Source organism: Siniperca chuatsi, linkage group LG2 (assembly GCF_020085105.1).
Source record: "Siniperca chuatsi isolate FFG_IHB_CAS linkage group LG2, ASM2008510v1, whole genome shotgun sequence".
NCBI classification, from domain to species: domain Eukaryota; kingdom Metazoa; phylum Chordata; class Actinopteri; order Centrarchiformes; family Sinipercidae; genus Siniperca; species Siniperca chuatsi.
The window spans coordinates 21,985,570-21,999,634 of NC_058043.1; the positions used below are offsets into that span (position 1 = coordinate 21,985,570).

A 14,065-nucleotide genomic window follows, 5' to 3' on the forward strand; every position below is an offset into this window, starting at 1 on the left:
TAACTGCTGGAGCTCACATGGAGTCCTCTCTCTAAAAAAATCAATTTAGAATTCTGTTTGTCTCCGCCAAATAAAGATTTCATGTAATTTGTTTGTTGTTTTGGAAAAAACTTGGAGCCACCCATGTTGAAGTCATGCATATTTAACTCTCCTCAAGCCTCAAAAACAAACTGCCAAAGACAAGCATCAATTTAAAGATGTACAAATTGTCTGCAATCTCGGGTTTATCTTTTTTACTGACATCAGACCTGGAGGCTTCATACTGGGAGACGGGCAGGTGGAGTTAAAACAATCATAAGCAAAAGTAAACATTAAAGGTTATCAACTCTGCTCCGGTGACTGCCTTCCACTGTTGTGCAGTTTGATCTGTCTCTGCCTAGGACGAAGCCCTGGGCTGTAGACCTGAATAGACTGTTACTATGGGCCTTGCACTCACTCTTTCAGGGTATTGCAAAATGTGATATACCTTTCACTTGGTTTAATAAAGGAGTCCCAAATGTATTCCCAATTCTGATGATTGCCAGCTTGTGCTTCAAGGGGTGAATGAGTAAAATTCACCTCTTGCTCAGAAATAACACTTTTTAAAAGCTAACAAAATGATGCGCCTGGGCTTGGCCAACTGCCGTTGATTACTGACAGTTAAACAATATCACAAGCAACAGAGAAAATATGCAGAATCTAATCTAACCCCTTCCCCACAGAATTCACTTTTACTGCGACTGCACTTGATTAAAATTATGCTATTTTCTTCTATGGCTAAATACATTATTTTTGAAATCCCAGAAAGAATTTACTCCTTTTCTTGTTGACTTGAACAGAGTCATAACCACAAATCAGGAGTCAGCAAAATTTGGGCAGTGTCTGGAACTTCTTTATTGCATCTTGTGGTAAAAAGTATGGATTTGTTTCATTTTGAATTCAGCTTGATGTAGACAAATCCATCTTGAAATTTCTCCATGACAACTCAGAGTTGAGACCAGGAGGCAGAGTTGCAGTCCTACACGCTTCTCTGCGCTTCCAGAGCATTTACCCACCCAAAACTCCTTAGTGACGGTGTGTGTCCCCCGACCACTTAAATTAATAAAACCAAAAGTTAACAGAAGAGGAGTTATACATAAAAACCTAAACAAAAACGCTGAAATAGCACAACAAAATAGGAGAATTAAATGTAGACTCTTAAACATCAGATCTCTGTCATCTAAAGATGTATTACTGAACGATTTAATATCAGAGTATCATATTGACTTATTTTGTCTTACTGAAACCTGGCTGGGTCATGAAGAATATGTTAGCCTAAATGAATCCACTCCCAGTCATATTAATACTCACATTCCTCGAGGCACCGGCCAAGGAGGTGGAGTTGCAGCCATCTTCGACTCAAGCCTATTAATCAACCCTAAACCTAAACTAAATTATAACTCATTCGAAAGCCTTGTTCTTAGGTCTTTCACACACAACCCGGAAAACACGACAGCCAATTCTATTTGCTATAGTGTACAGCGTTCCAACAACCTGGAAGAATCTCGTTTAGTCTGGCAAGATAGTCTTAAAACATACAGTATAGGAAAGCCCTACGTAATGCCAAAGCAGCTCACTACTCATCATTAATAGAAGAAAATAAAAACAACCCCAGGTTTCTTTTCAGCACTGTAGCCAGGCTGACAAAGAGTCATAGATCTATTAAACCATGTATTCCTATAGCCCTCAGTAGTAACAACATGAGTTTCTTCAATAATAAAATTTTAACTATTAGAGAAAAAAATCATCATTCATTGAAGTCCTGCCCTCAACCAGTACCGACTTATCTTCAAACACAGGAACTTTAGAAACAACTGTAAAACTTGATATATATTTTTGACTGCTTTGCTCCTATCGACCTTCAACTAACTTTGACGATTAATTCATCTAAGCCATCAACCTGTCTCTTAGACCCCATTCCAACTAGGCTGCTTAAAGATGTTTTACCCTTAGTTAGCACTTCTTTACTGGATATGATCAATCTGTCTTTATTAACAGGCTGTGTACGACAATCCTAGCTATAAGTAGCTGTAATTAAACTGCTTCTTAAAAAGCCCCCTCTTGATCCAGGGGTTTTAGCCAACAATAGACCTATATCTAACCTTCCCTTTCTCTCTAAGATCCTTGAGAAAGCATTCGCCAATCACTTGTGTGACTTTCTAAATAACAATAGTTTATTTGAGGATTTTCAGTCAGGATTTAGAGTGCATCATAGCACAGAGACAGCACTGGTGAAAATTACAAATTACCTTTTAATTGCATCAGACAATGGACTTGTCTCTGTACTTGTTTTGTTAGATCTTAGTGCTGCGTTCAACACCACTGACCATCACATTCTATTACAGAGACTGGAACATGTAATTGGCATTAAAGGAGCCGCACTAAGCTGGTTTTAAATCCTAACTATCAGATCGATCTCAGTTTGTACATGTTAACGGTGAGTCCTCCGTGTAAGCCAAAGTTAGTCATGGAGTTCCACAAGGTTCTGTGCTTGGACCGATTCTATTCACCTTATATATGCTTCCTCTAGGCAATATTATTAGGAAACACTCCATAAACTTTCATTGTTATGTGGATGATACCCAATTATATCAATCGATCAAGCCAGATGAAACTAACCAGTTAGCTAAACTTCAAGCATGCCTAAGGACATTAAGAACTAGATGACCTGCAATTTTCTGATGTTAAACTCAGACAAAACTGAAGTTATTGTACTTGGCCCCAAACACCTCTGAGACACATTATCAAAAGATATAGTTACTCTAGATGGCATTGCCCTGGCCTCCAGCACCACCCTAAGGAACCTCAGAGTTATCTTTGATCAGGATTTATCCTTTAACACCCACATGAAACAAACTTCAAGGACTGCCTTCTTTCACCAGGTTTTTTTTTTTGCCACTATCGCCAAACGCTTGCTCATGGTGGGATTTGTTGGGTCTCTGTAAATAATATTATAAAGAGTACGGTCTAGACCTGCTCTATAGGAAAAGTGCAATAAGATAACTTCTGTTATGAATTGGCGCTATTTAAATAAAATTGATTTGAATTGAATGACTTTCACTTGGCTGAAACCACCGCATGAAGGACAGACTGTCCTCATCCATAGCTAACAAAATACATGAGCAGTGAGATGGTGTTAATGATAATATCTGATGAACAGATGCTATGCCATTAATAGTTTATAAGTGTACGGTATAGTGTATCAATAGATCCAAAGGGGCTCCTCTTCAATGTGGCTACAGTATATTTACAGTGATGATGCACTGCACAAGGTAGAGCCCAGTGTCATCACCCTCTCTTCCAGCACTATGACTCATACAGTGGGCAGCAAAAGTATGTTAGCTATCTTTAAACTTCTATATAATGTAAGATACATGTATATAAATAAATAACAAGGGGGAGATGAGAAATATAACCAACATTTTTACTGTTTAGACTAGCACAGCAGCCATTTCCATTTGTATTATTGTTGCCTATGGAAACTATCACAACCTTTTTGTTTACTTAAATCTAGTCGTTTTCATACATTAAACGTAGATAGTTCTGGCAAAACCGTTTAATAATTGCTCTAATTTAATGCACTTTTAGAGATTGAGGAGGAGACAGACATCAGTCATTGCCTGCCGGGCTGTCCTGGTAACTTTCCACCTCATATGAACTGTAATGGACTGTGACTTTCTAGTTCAACATGCAATGATACCTTCGAGCAGAGAGAGACTGGAGCTTACAGCCTCACTGAAAAAGTGATGCTGATGTTGTATATTGGACAATGTTAAGACTTGCGAGCTGGCAAGCTACATATAAAAAACATACTGCCAGTGCATATATGCTGACAACAAGAGGCAATCATGCAGTTAGGCTTAACACTAGGTAATGCCTGTTTTTGGGCTGGGAAATCTTGCTATTGCCATGTTTTTCCTGTTTGCTGGTGTAGTGAGCTAACACGTCCACTGGATAACAATCAAATTTTTGGGACGGAGTGATTCTGCTCTAAAGTATTACAGAGGAATTTCAAAGGAGACTGCAATATTGTTAGCAAAAACTTTCACTGTCAAACACCCAAAGGCATGAATGAACACTATTCTCAATCTGTCACTTGGCCAAGAAACAAGTGAGATGCTCTCCCTTCCATATTAGGTGTTTATCATCCTCCCACCCTCTGCGTCATACTGTACATTCAAACAATTAAATATATGCACTGTCAGTATGCAAATCAGTATCCCGTATATAGTTGCCTCCTTAGAGTACAAGATGATGGATGATATATTACAGCTGAGCTGGTCTTAGACTAATGACACAGCTGCATTACAATACACAACTTAGTACACAGCTAATATTGTGTATGCACACAGACAGAACACACACACACACACACACTCACACACACAAATGCCACCTTGTTTAATCCCCCAGGAATCAGTGAAATTTGATTACCGTGACTTTTACAAACACACTCCATATGAGAGTAGACATTCCATACATCAGCAGGAGGGAGGAGGGAGCAGGAGGAAGAAGAGGGTAGAGACAGTGAGACGGAGAAGTACAGGATGCTGGGTAGAACTGCAGTTTGAGAAACACTGGACACATACTGTGGTCTCCTGAGAGGAATGCAACATGCACACATACTGCATGCACAGTGTCTCGCCCTATAGCTCTATTACGGTAAATGTGGGAAATGGTATATTTACCAGTAAATGTACACATCTCCCAGGGTAAATCTTGTGAATGTGTACATTTCCAGGATAATGTTAGTGGAAAATGCTAGTCACAGCACCATGAGATTCACAGTTTATTTTTTTGTGTGGATATGATGTAGTAGAAGGCCAATTTACCCCTTTGGCTAGGCTCCTGCAATAAACTGAGATCTGTGAGACATGGGAGATCCAATAGAGTAACATTATAACATCAGAAAAACGGCCAAAGTTAAAACTTATGTTTGGTATGTTTTCAAACATGCCAGCACATTTGACCTGCATCATAGTGTGACCATTGAATGAGGATTGAGGATTGATTTTATGGCACATATGCCTCTTAACATTTGAGAGGCAGATGAGATGTACTTTTAGTTATCAATAGGCATGTCCTGTGACCAAGAAATTCACGCCTAATTAATTTTATATTCGAGAAACATCTAATGCACTTACATCCATGAATAACAACATGTGGATATAAGTAACACTGCCTCAAAATGAAAGTCTTTAATTGTGAAACAAAACTCCATGAGGCCAAAAACCAGTTGATGAACACTGTTCACAGGGTGCAGTAAACACGACAGGAGAGCTCCATGATAATATGACTTCTCAACTCATTAACAGGGAAACACAGACATTAACATGTTTACCTTGAGAAATGCTACAAGTGAATGTTAAACATTAACCAACTCTGTGGTTGATAGTTCACAATTACTACTAAATATTACTATTGACTATTCCCATATACACATCACCGTTATCAAATCAAATGTACAGAGGATAAATTGATAATGAGTGAAAAGAATTTAAAGTGGTTTGAAACAGCTAGCGAAGCTGACATTTTTTATCATTATATTGTATTTTTGCTCAGCAGTAAATAACATTAATTTTGCAGTGAAACAACCACATAATCTTACCAGTTTTAATTAAAAGAAGAGCTGCAGCCTGCAAGTGGCCATTAGTGGGTTGAAGCCTATGAGGCCAACACACTCACATCCATGCTATACCACATCAACAAAACTGACAATTTGACCTCACAGCAACTTTATAGAGCACAAACAAACATGGTATGATACAATTTGCACCCCCTTTAAGTCTGATTGCTTTAGTATTAAATGTTTGGTTTTGCACATATTCTTTGCCAACTTCATTTTTGTGTCTTGTACAAACGCTTACATGTCTTCGCTGTCTGGATTAGCCATGAGGTAGGCAGTTAATAATGCTGTGTGTAAAATTTACAGAGGCAACTTTGCATAGAAAACACAAGTGTGTACTCATTGGAGAACATCCCAAATATTTGTGTGAAATGTGGTTTCTCTAACTTTGAGCATATAAATATTATGTTGCACTAGAACTAAGAAAGTCACAACTATAATCTGTCCAAATAAGCTGTGTGGAATATTTCTGTAGAGACTGAATCAACATTATGCCAGCAACAGCAAAAAAGAATACATGAAATGTAAAATAGATAAATGCTATTATAACCAATGCAGAAATGAAACCAGTGAAATGCACAATGAATTCATGTTGAGTAAAATAATTTGAGGGCTAGGCTACAATTCACAAGTTACTGATCAATATGGCACGGTTTTTTGTATAGTTCAATTGTCTGGCTGATATATTTTCAGAAAGGCTTGGCTGAGTTTTAAATATATCCACAAAATATGTGACACAAAGGAAAAAGCTGCTCCCACCTACTATTGCTGGTGGACAACTCCATAATCCTTACACAACAATCGTTTGTAAAAACCTCTCAAACGACTCATGTAGAAGCCATGCAGTCTCAGGTGTCCACAGATATGCTCATATGAAGTTACAATATTGCTAAATAATTGTGTGTCTGGGAACTGCCATAGAGTGAGCATCAGCAAATAAGCATGAGTTTTTCTTGTTAAGTATTGTTGGACTTTGTTGCGCCATTATATGCATCAAACCCAAGACGACAAGCTAGAACTGCATGTGCAGCATGAAAAAAAAAGATGTGTGACTGAAACCTACCTTTGTAAAACATGAGCAGAGAGTATGAAATATGTATTGACTTCAGAAATCCTGAACTAGGCATATTTCTTTATAAGTCTCTAAGCTCCAGATTTTATTAAATCAGAAAACGAATACGCTAAAGAAAAACTTCATCAAAATCAATAGGGTTCCAGCACCTGTGGTGCTTGATTTACAGTGTGATGTTTTGTTGACATCTCACTGTTATTTGGGGATGTAAACATGCAAAATTGCCTTCTGCTGCTGTAAAATATATTTGACTCCTAAACCCCTTGCTAAGTCTGAGGAGCAGAAAGTTATCAAAGTTAAATAAAGTTATCTAGACAAAGCTCTATACATGCAGTACAAGCACTCAAAATAGGGACCATCTGTGTGTGCGTGTACATGCACGCACATACACATTTTAATGCTTCATCTGTCTCCAATGAATTAAATCTAATTTACACAGGACTCACATAGTACAGAGGTTCTGTGTAGGGACATTTAAGGATGCAAAAAGTATTGTCTCCACTGCACAGCCTGACTTCTTATTACAGCAGACACTGCTGGTCATTCACTTCTTTTTGGTTAGGCTTGGAATTTAACAGGAAGTTAAAATACAAAGACACACTCAAACACACACACGTAGGCACACATAAATGAGCTCAGGCACATACACAACACCCCCACACTCACAGTCACACATTCCCACTGTTTAATATATTTCTGTGTCTCCAGTTAACAATATTTTGTGTCAAATTATAGTAGGCAAGATAAATAGTGGGTCTGTGTGACATGGAGAAAATAGAACAGGAGGAAAATGTGGTGCTTCCAGCCGGGTAGGAGGAGAGCAGAGGAGAGCAGAGGAATGGAAAGACAACACTAACTCCTATCTCAGACACCTGGCGTTCCCTGACTAGACGTGTAAAACCTGGTTAATCCCAACCCCTTGTGAACTTGTGTGTGGTGAAATATCTGCATGACTGAAACCCACCGAAATACTGATCCTAACGCTCTATGAGGCATCTACGCACAGGTTCAATTTACCATGTACGGTCCCATTTTTTCAAATCAAAAGCTTGCTGGATAATTACATGTATCAACAAGGAAATTACATTTATGAATAGAATGAATCTAATTAATTCTTTGCATTGCTGCACATTTGGTTCATATTGCCAGTTTGGTCAGCAGGACAGTATGGATGTCTGGAGCTTGAGCGGAAATGGAAGTCACAACAGTCACAAAATGACGTTGGGTGTTAATTGGGCTAGGCTTGGCTCAGAGAGAGATGGAGAGATAGACAAAGAGGAGGAGAAAGAGAGAGAGAGAGGGAGAGAGAGCCTGGAGGACTAATTAGTGATTATAACTTGGCGCTCTCCAAACATAAAATATCTCTCAACCCAAAAGACAGAGGAATGATTAAAGATAAAAGAATAGGAATCAAACACAAGGAGCTGTGAAACACCCCTCTGGTATTGTGTGTGTGCATGTCTGTGTGTGTATATACATGTGTGCAAGCATGTGTGTTCACGTGTGAGTGTGTGTTGGCTTCTTTGCCCCCTCATTAAACCATGCTTTACTCTGGTAAACGGCAACAGCACAGAGCTCAATGTCAACTGGAGAGGTTACAGCCATAGGCAGGCTCTGGGACACACACACACACACACACACTGACACGGATATACCAGTTTCTCACGAACATGTTATCTAATAAATGCATGAACGGCACACCCATTTCATTTTAAAAATGAAACTTTCGGTAAGTTTCCAAAGGCATTACTTTTGTCTTTGTTCTGACACAGCAGACAAAATGGAGAGTGTCAGCCTCTCCTGGCCCTGTGCCAGTGTGAGCTGGACATTAGCAATTCACACATCAAATTCATAAATCAAGGGCACCCTTCACCACAGTATAAATGGAACATAGAGGCCTGCATTTGGCTATCCGCTAATTGTGTTGCTCTGGGTTTCCACAATGGATCCATAGTATTTTTTCACGTAGTCTGGTAACTGACATTTAACATCATCCCTCCTGTGTAACTTCTTTTCCAGTCACTTCGCCTGCATCATGTTATACCTACAGAGAAGAAATGGGAAATATTGCTAGAAACGTAGGAATACAATGCATGCATATTTAATTCAATGTATCTATTTAATGGCTCACAAACACCAGTAATGACATGAATAATACATTAAACATGCACATGCACTCAGTTTGTTTGGGCTAGAAATTGGAGCTCACACAAGCTGAGACGCCATAGCACACACGGGTGAGTGTGAGCGGGTTCCTGTCATTTTTACCTGAGATCTAGAGCTTTTGTCCTTCACAAATTGTTTTTTTTTTTTTTTTTTTTTGTCTGTCGCACCAGTTTGGCATCTCAAACAGATGTACTAACTATGTCACATCTCTCTTATCACCTTCGATGTACTGAACAAACATGAACGGCATTTGTGTCACACGTGCAACATTGATCGTACCATTAGCAGGAATATGTGCACACCCAATCTGTTACCATGGCAACACCTACCCTTGATGCACACACGCACACAGACACAGGAAGCAGATGGACTAAAATGTACATTATTTTTGATCTGCTTCTCATTCAAGCAATCATGTTAGTGTCATACAGTGGCACAGCCAGACATGTGTGTGAACTGTCAACTAGCTGCCCTCACACCATACAGCTACCAATATATCACAGCGCGACAAGAACGGAGCTCTACACTAAAACACTGCATGTTTCGCATCATATTATTTCATCATTAATACAAAAATACTGCCATCCTCTCACACTTGCTTTTTGCACCCGTACAGTTGAGCGACATGCAGAGCAGACTCACATGCAGAAGCATTGTGGCACAGACGGCTGTCGTCTGTGTGATGTACTGAAGTCTGTACCAAACCGTTTGACAGTTGCATCATTTGAATCATGGGGGCGGGGGGGTTGCTGCTCTGAAGAAGCCTTTAAAATACACATTAGATCATACAATGACGTGTACATTCGCATAGTCTGTACGTCCATGTTTCATAGTTTGATTTTAAGCTTTCGAAAGGGAATTTTACTCAGTATTCAACTCAGTCTGGCTTCTTAAAATATGATGTCAAGGGTCCCCACAAGAGTAATCATAGCTTTTCATGAGCTTGAGTCCCAGGACCAGACTCTAAAGTTTGTCTTTGTTTACATTTGAAAAAGTTTGATAGCCGCCTTATTTCAGTGCTCCATAGAATTTGCTGAAACCAAACAAGTCATTCCCGATGGGTGGATAAAACAGGCTCTACCATCAGTCTGTCCACCTGAGTGTGGTTTGTTATCTAAAACTAGTCTATAGTCTATTACCATGGACAGATACACATACACCCCCAATCTATTATTGAACAAAAGGCTCACGCCTCCGCTCAGCCCTTCAGGGAGGAATCCATCCCTCCATCCCAGAATAATTTCACACATCAGTAGATACACAAAAGAGAGAGAGAGGGAGGAAGAGAGGCAAGGAAGAAAGGGAAGGACAGAGAGGAGGAGGAGGAGGAGGAGGAGTGGACGGGGTAAAAATGTATGGGGTTACAACTCAGTGCTCGTGGGAAGCCAAGGTGTTGGGGGGAGCCATGCGGGACAAAACAGAGCTCAGAGGATCATATGCAATCACACACACTGGCAAGAAAACATATGCACACGCACAAAGATACCCACAAACCCTTGCACAGATATACGCATGCCAAGAAAAAAGGTGAGAATAAGGACATAGCAGATGAAGACTTGTAAAGATTGGGTCTGACTTAATCAGAGGCATCCTCAACCAAACACAGAATGGTAATCTCTTTATCACACTCTCTTCTTCTTCTCACACACAGGCACACATGCACACGCACTCACGCACACACACACACACAATCACACACACACACACACACTAAGGATAATCCTAATTCTACATGCAGACATGTATAAACAGAATGCAGAAACCCAACACCCAAACAGTGAGGATGAGGAAACACAAAACCAATTCTTGATTTCCTTCTGCGTAAACATATGGAAATTCAGAATTCTATGGAAACCCACAAAAGCATACACATAGATGCTTACCCAAACACAGACACACACGTGTGTCTACACATCGTATAATTACTGGGCATTTTCAACACACCATTTGTCGATAACACATCACCATGCTTCATGAGCAACATCTAGACCAGAACAGTATTATATTTTAACGCACACAAACACACACGCATTGAGGGAATGCGACTGAATAAATAAATTAAAAGCTTCAAATTTGACAGCTGACTTGACAGCTGACAGATGATTGGTCTGGAAATCCCACATATAAAAAATTGTGTTATGCTGGACGTACAAAACCTACATGTTTATAACATTTGCTGACCAATGATGATTTCAATTTTCAATATGCTGCTGAAGAAAACTACTATACGTCTTACAATGTCTGCAATACAGACAGATAAAAATCAACAAACAGAAAAAATCAATTCTTTTGTTGCAGCAGCTACAAAATAATCGATCGCAATAATCTGGAGCTGTGCATATCCCGAACGGACACACTCACATACGTAGGCAGAAACACATACACAGACTGAATTACATACATGCACTAGACGCACAGAGAGCACACACACGGCAGAAAGCACCAAGCAAGAGGAGCAGCAGACACAATGGAGTGTTTAAGTATGCAGGAAACTTTATGCCTGGATGGAAGAGGAGCTTTGAAGGAATCCGCTGAGGGACACCCAACCTCCCCCTGAACTGAGCCTGTACCTCCTCATCAGAGAGAGAGAGAGCCACGGAGAAAGAGAAAGAAAGGGAGGGGGGGATGAAAGATAAAGATTGAAAGGACTAGATGGTAAGTTGGAAGGGAGACGGATGGAGCGAAAGAGGGAGAAAGGGCAGGAGAGGGGGCAGCAACAAGGTGCTTTGGTCTAGTCCCTGCTTCTTGTGCACAATTGCTCGTGGTTAGACTTATGTGTGGAAGTCCCTAACTAGCACGTTGTTCTCAACCATACGCAGACACACACACACACACACACACACACGCACACACACACAAACACAAACACAAACACATACACTGCCTTTTCCGGTGAGCACACTGTTCAGTAGGCGCCGTGCTTAACTCCCAATATGACCTTCATTGAGATGGATTGCATGAAAAATGTAATGACTTTCCTGAGAGAAAAACCACAGGCCAAATCAGCTTTGCATTGCATAACAATGCTGGACCTGGTAATCAATAACACAAACACACAAACACACATCCATAATGGAGTGCACAGTCTGCACATGGAGAAAATGTCTCAGCAGAGGCCAACCACATCACAATGGATAGTGCAAACCACCAGTGGAGAGCTGTGCAATGCATAAACAAGGAGCTATTGATGATAAATGCCTGCATCCATTTCCACCCATCAAACACTTCCCTAAGCTAACAACTTAAGTCTAGAACAACATGCAACTCTGAAAAGCTTTTCACACTCTAAATGTTTAGCTCAGGGTTATCTTTGGCCCTGAGTAAAGAGTTGCCCCAACCTAATCTGGCCCCATTTTACATCATACCACTTAGCCAGCAGCACAATTTAAGTTATCCATTGTTCATGCCGCAAATATGATGCTAATTTTGGCCCAGAGCAGCATAAACTCAGCCCTATATTAAGTAGCCATGAGTTTATGTGAAACCATCAACGGTCGAAGCATACTAAAAGTTCTAAAATGTGGTTAACATTAAGTAAAGTGAAGTGCAAAAAGCCCTTAAGTTACTTTAACTCAACTTGCTTTTATGATCAAATCCTCTGGGTGCATGGTCACTGCTTTTGTTGTTAATACCTCATAGACAGCTTCTCATTTTTTCCTCTATTTCTTGTTTTGGAGGACAACATTACACAATGTAACTAGAGCATCGTTTTCACACATAACACAAAGCAGAAAAAAGCAACTATGAGCAGAAATGTGCCACACATTTAACAGCTTTCTATGGTTGCATAGCAACAATGTTAGACTCAGATAACAATCTTTATCCTACTGTCCATAGGGTTTTTGAACCCAGTAACACTCAGCAGTGGAAACATTCAATCTGTAGCCTCATTTCTTATTTCTTAGCCTCTAAGCCCTATATAGTTTTAGACCCAGGAGCCTCTGATACCTTCGCCTTAACCCAGAGTTGTTTGGATTATAAAGCGAAATAGACAGCAGTACCCCAAATGGAATGTACAGTCAGTGGGATTTTTGTGCTGTGAGCTCAGGTTGCTGTTTTTAATTCTTTATTTCTTGGTGTCAGAGTTTTAGGGTCCCATAATGAAAAGCTGCCATTGTGTTTGTTTGCCTCCTCTTCATCTCTCAATGTGACATTAGCTAGAGATGAGTCACCAGCAAAAAACATTGAGTTCATCTCACTGTCACGGATATTTCCCTCTTGAGTGTGTCTCATTCTCACCTCGTTGGTGTTCCAGCGATGGCGCTCCTTGGGCAGAGAGGAACATTTGGGTAGACACTCCAGCAGCTTCTTAGGAAGGTAGATCTTCAACTGGCCTGGCTCATCTGGAGGGGAAAGGGGAGGTGGGGGAGGAGGGTGAAGATAAAGGAAGATAAATGAGGTATGAGTAGGAAGAGGAGAGAAATTTCTCATCAGACACAGAGACATTGTAAGAGGCGAATACCAAAACGCAGCACCTCTGGGATCTAGATGAATAAAATCAGAACAAGCTTTTACTGTGCAGCATTTTTAATGGCTTGACGTGACCTTAAGCAAGTGAATTTGCACACAAATTTGCTCATGAAGGACATAAGCTTTAATCAATTTTGTTAAAAGAAATTTGGGTCCAATCCAGTACTTGATCTGTGATAACTTGCTGGGATTTCTGAATTTTTGGCAAAGCAGTGAAAAGAGAGGTCAGGCTGATACTTTGAATGGACCGGTAATTATGTTATTTCTAATCAATGAAACAGGAGAAAGCCAGGAAATTGCACAACTATGTTTAATATTTCCACGTCATCTTCATGTAAGTGTCTCTTATAATATCTTATTCACTTATGGGTGATGACAGTGTTGTAGACAAGTAAAGTTGATAATCTTGTTGACCAAAGTAAAGGGTACAAACAACAGTTAAGTGTGCAGTGCGCAGAGGAAGAGGCAGCGCACTTATTTTTGGACAGCAGGTGGAGGTGCACACCGCACCTGGGGCCCACCCAGAAACAGATTTGGATTAAGAAGAATCCATTATCATACATTATCAGTGCATTTGGGGTTGGTAACAATCAGGGCCAATCACATGGGCATTTCTCATCCCCTTTAAAAGCAATGCTCTCCCCACAGTGTTGTACAGATAGTTTGGTAATGGAGTAGAGGCTCCAGACTTGCTCCTCCTGAGAGGAAACTAA

The 14,065-nt window shown here is 40.1% G+C and overlaps 1 protein-coding gene across 5 annotated transcripts in view; it reads right to left on the bottom strand.

Annotated features, from left to right (window-relative positions):
* LOC122868406 (calmodulin-binding transcription activator 1-like) overlaps positions 1–14,065 on the bottom strand; it is a 56,652-nt gene that overhangs the window by 36,101 nt on the left and 6,486 nt on the right. For all 5 annotated transcript variants that reach the window (XM_044180332.1, XM_044180350.1, XM_044180324.1 and 2 more), the window contains exon 3: positions 13,122–13,225. In XM_044180332.1, the coding sequence (XP_044036267.1) occupies positions 13,122–13,225 (104 nt within the window). The remainder of the gene's footprint in view (positions 1–13,121; positions 13,226–14,065) is intronic.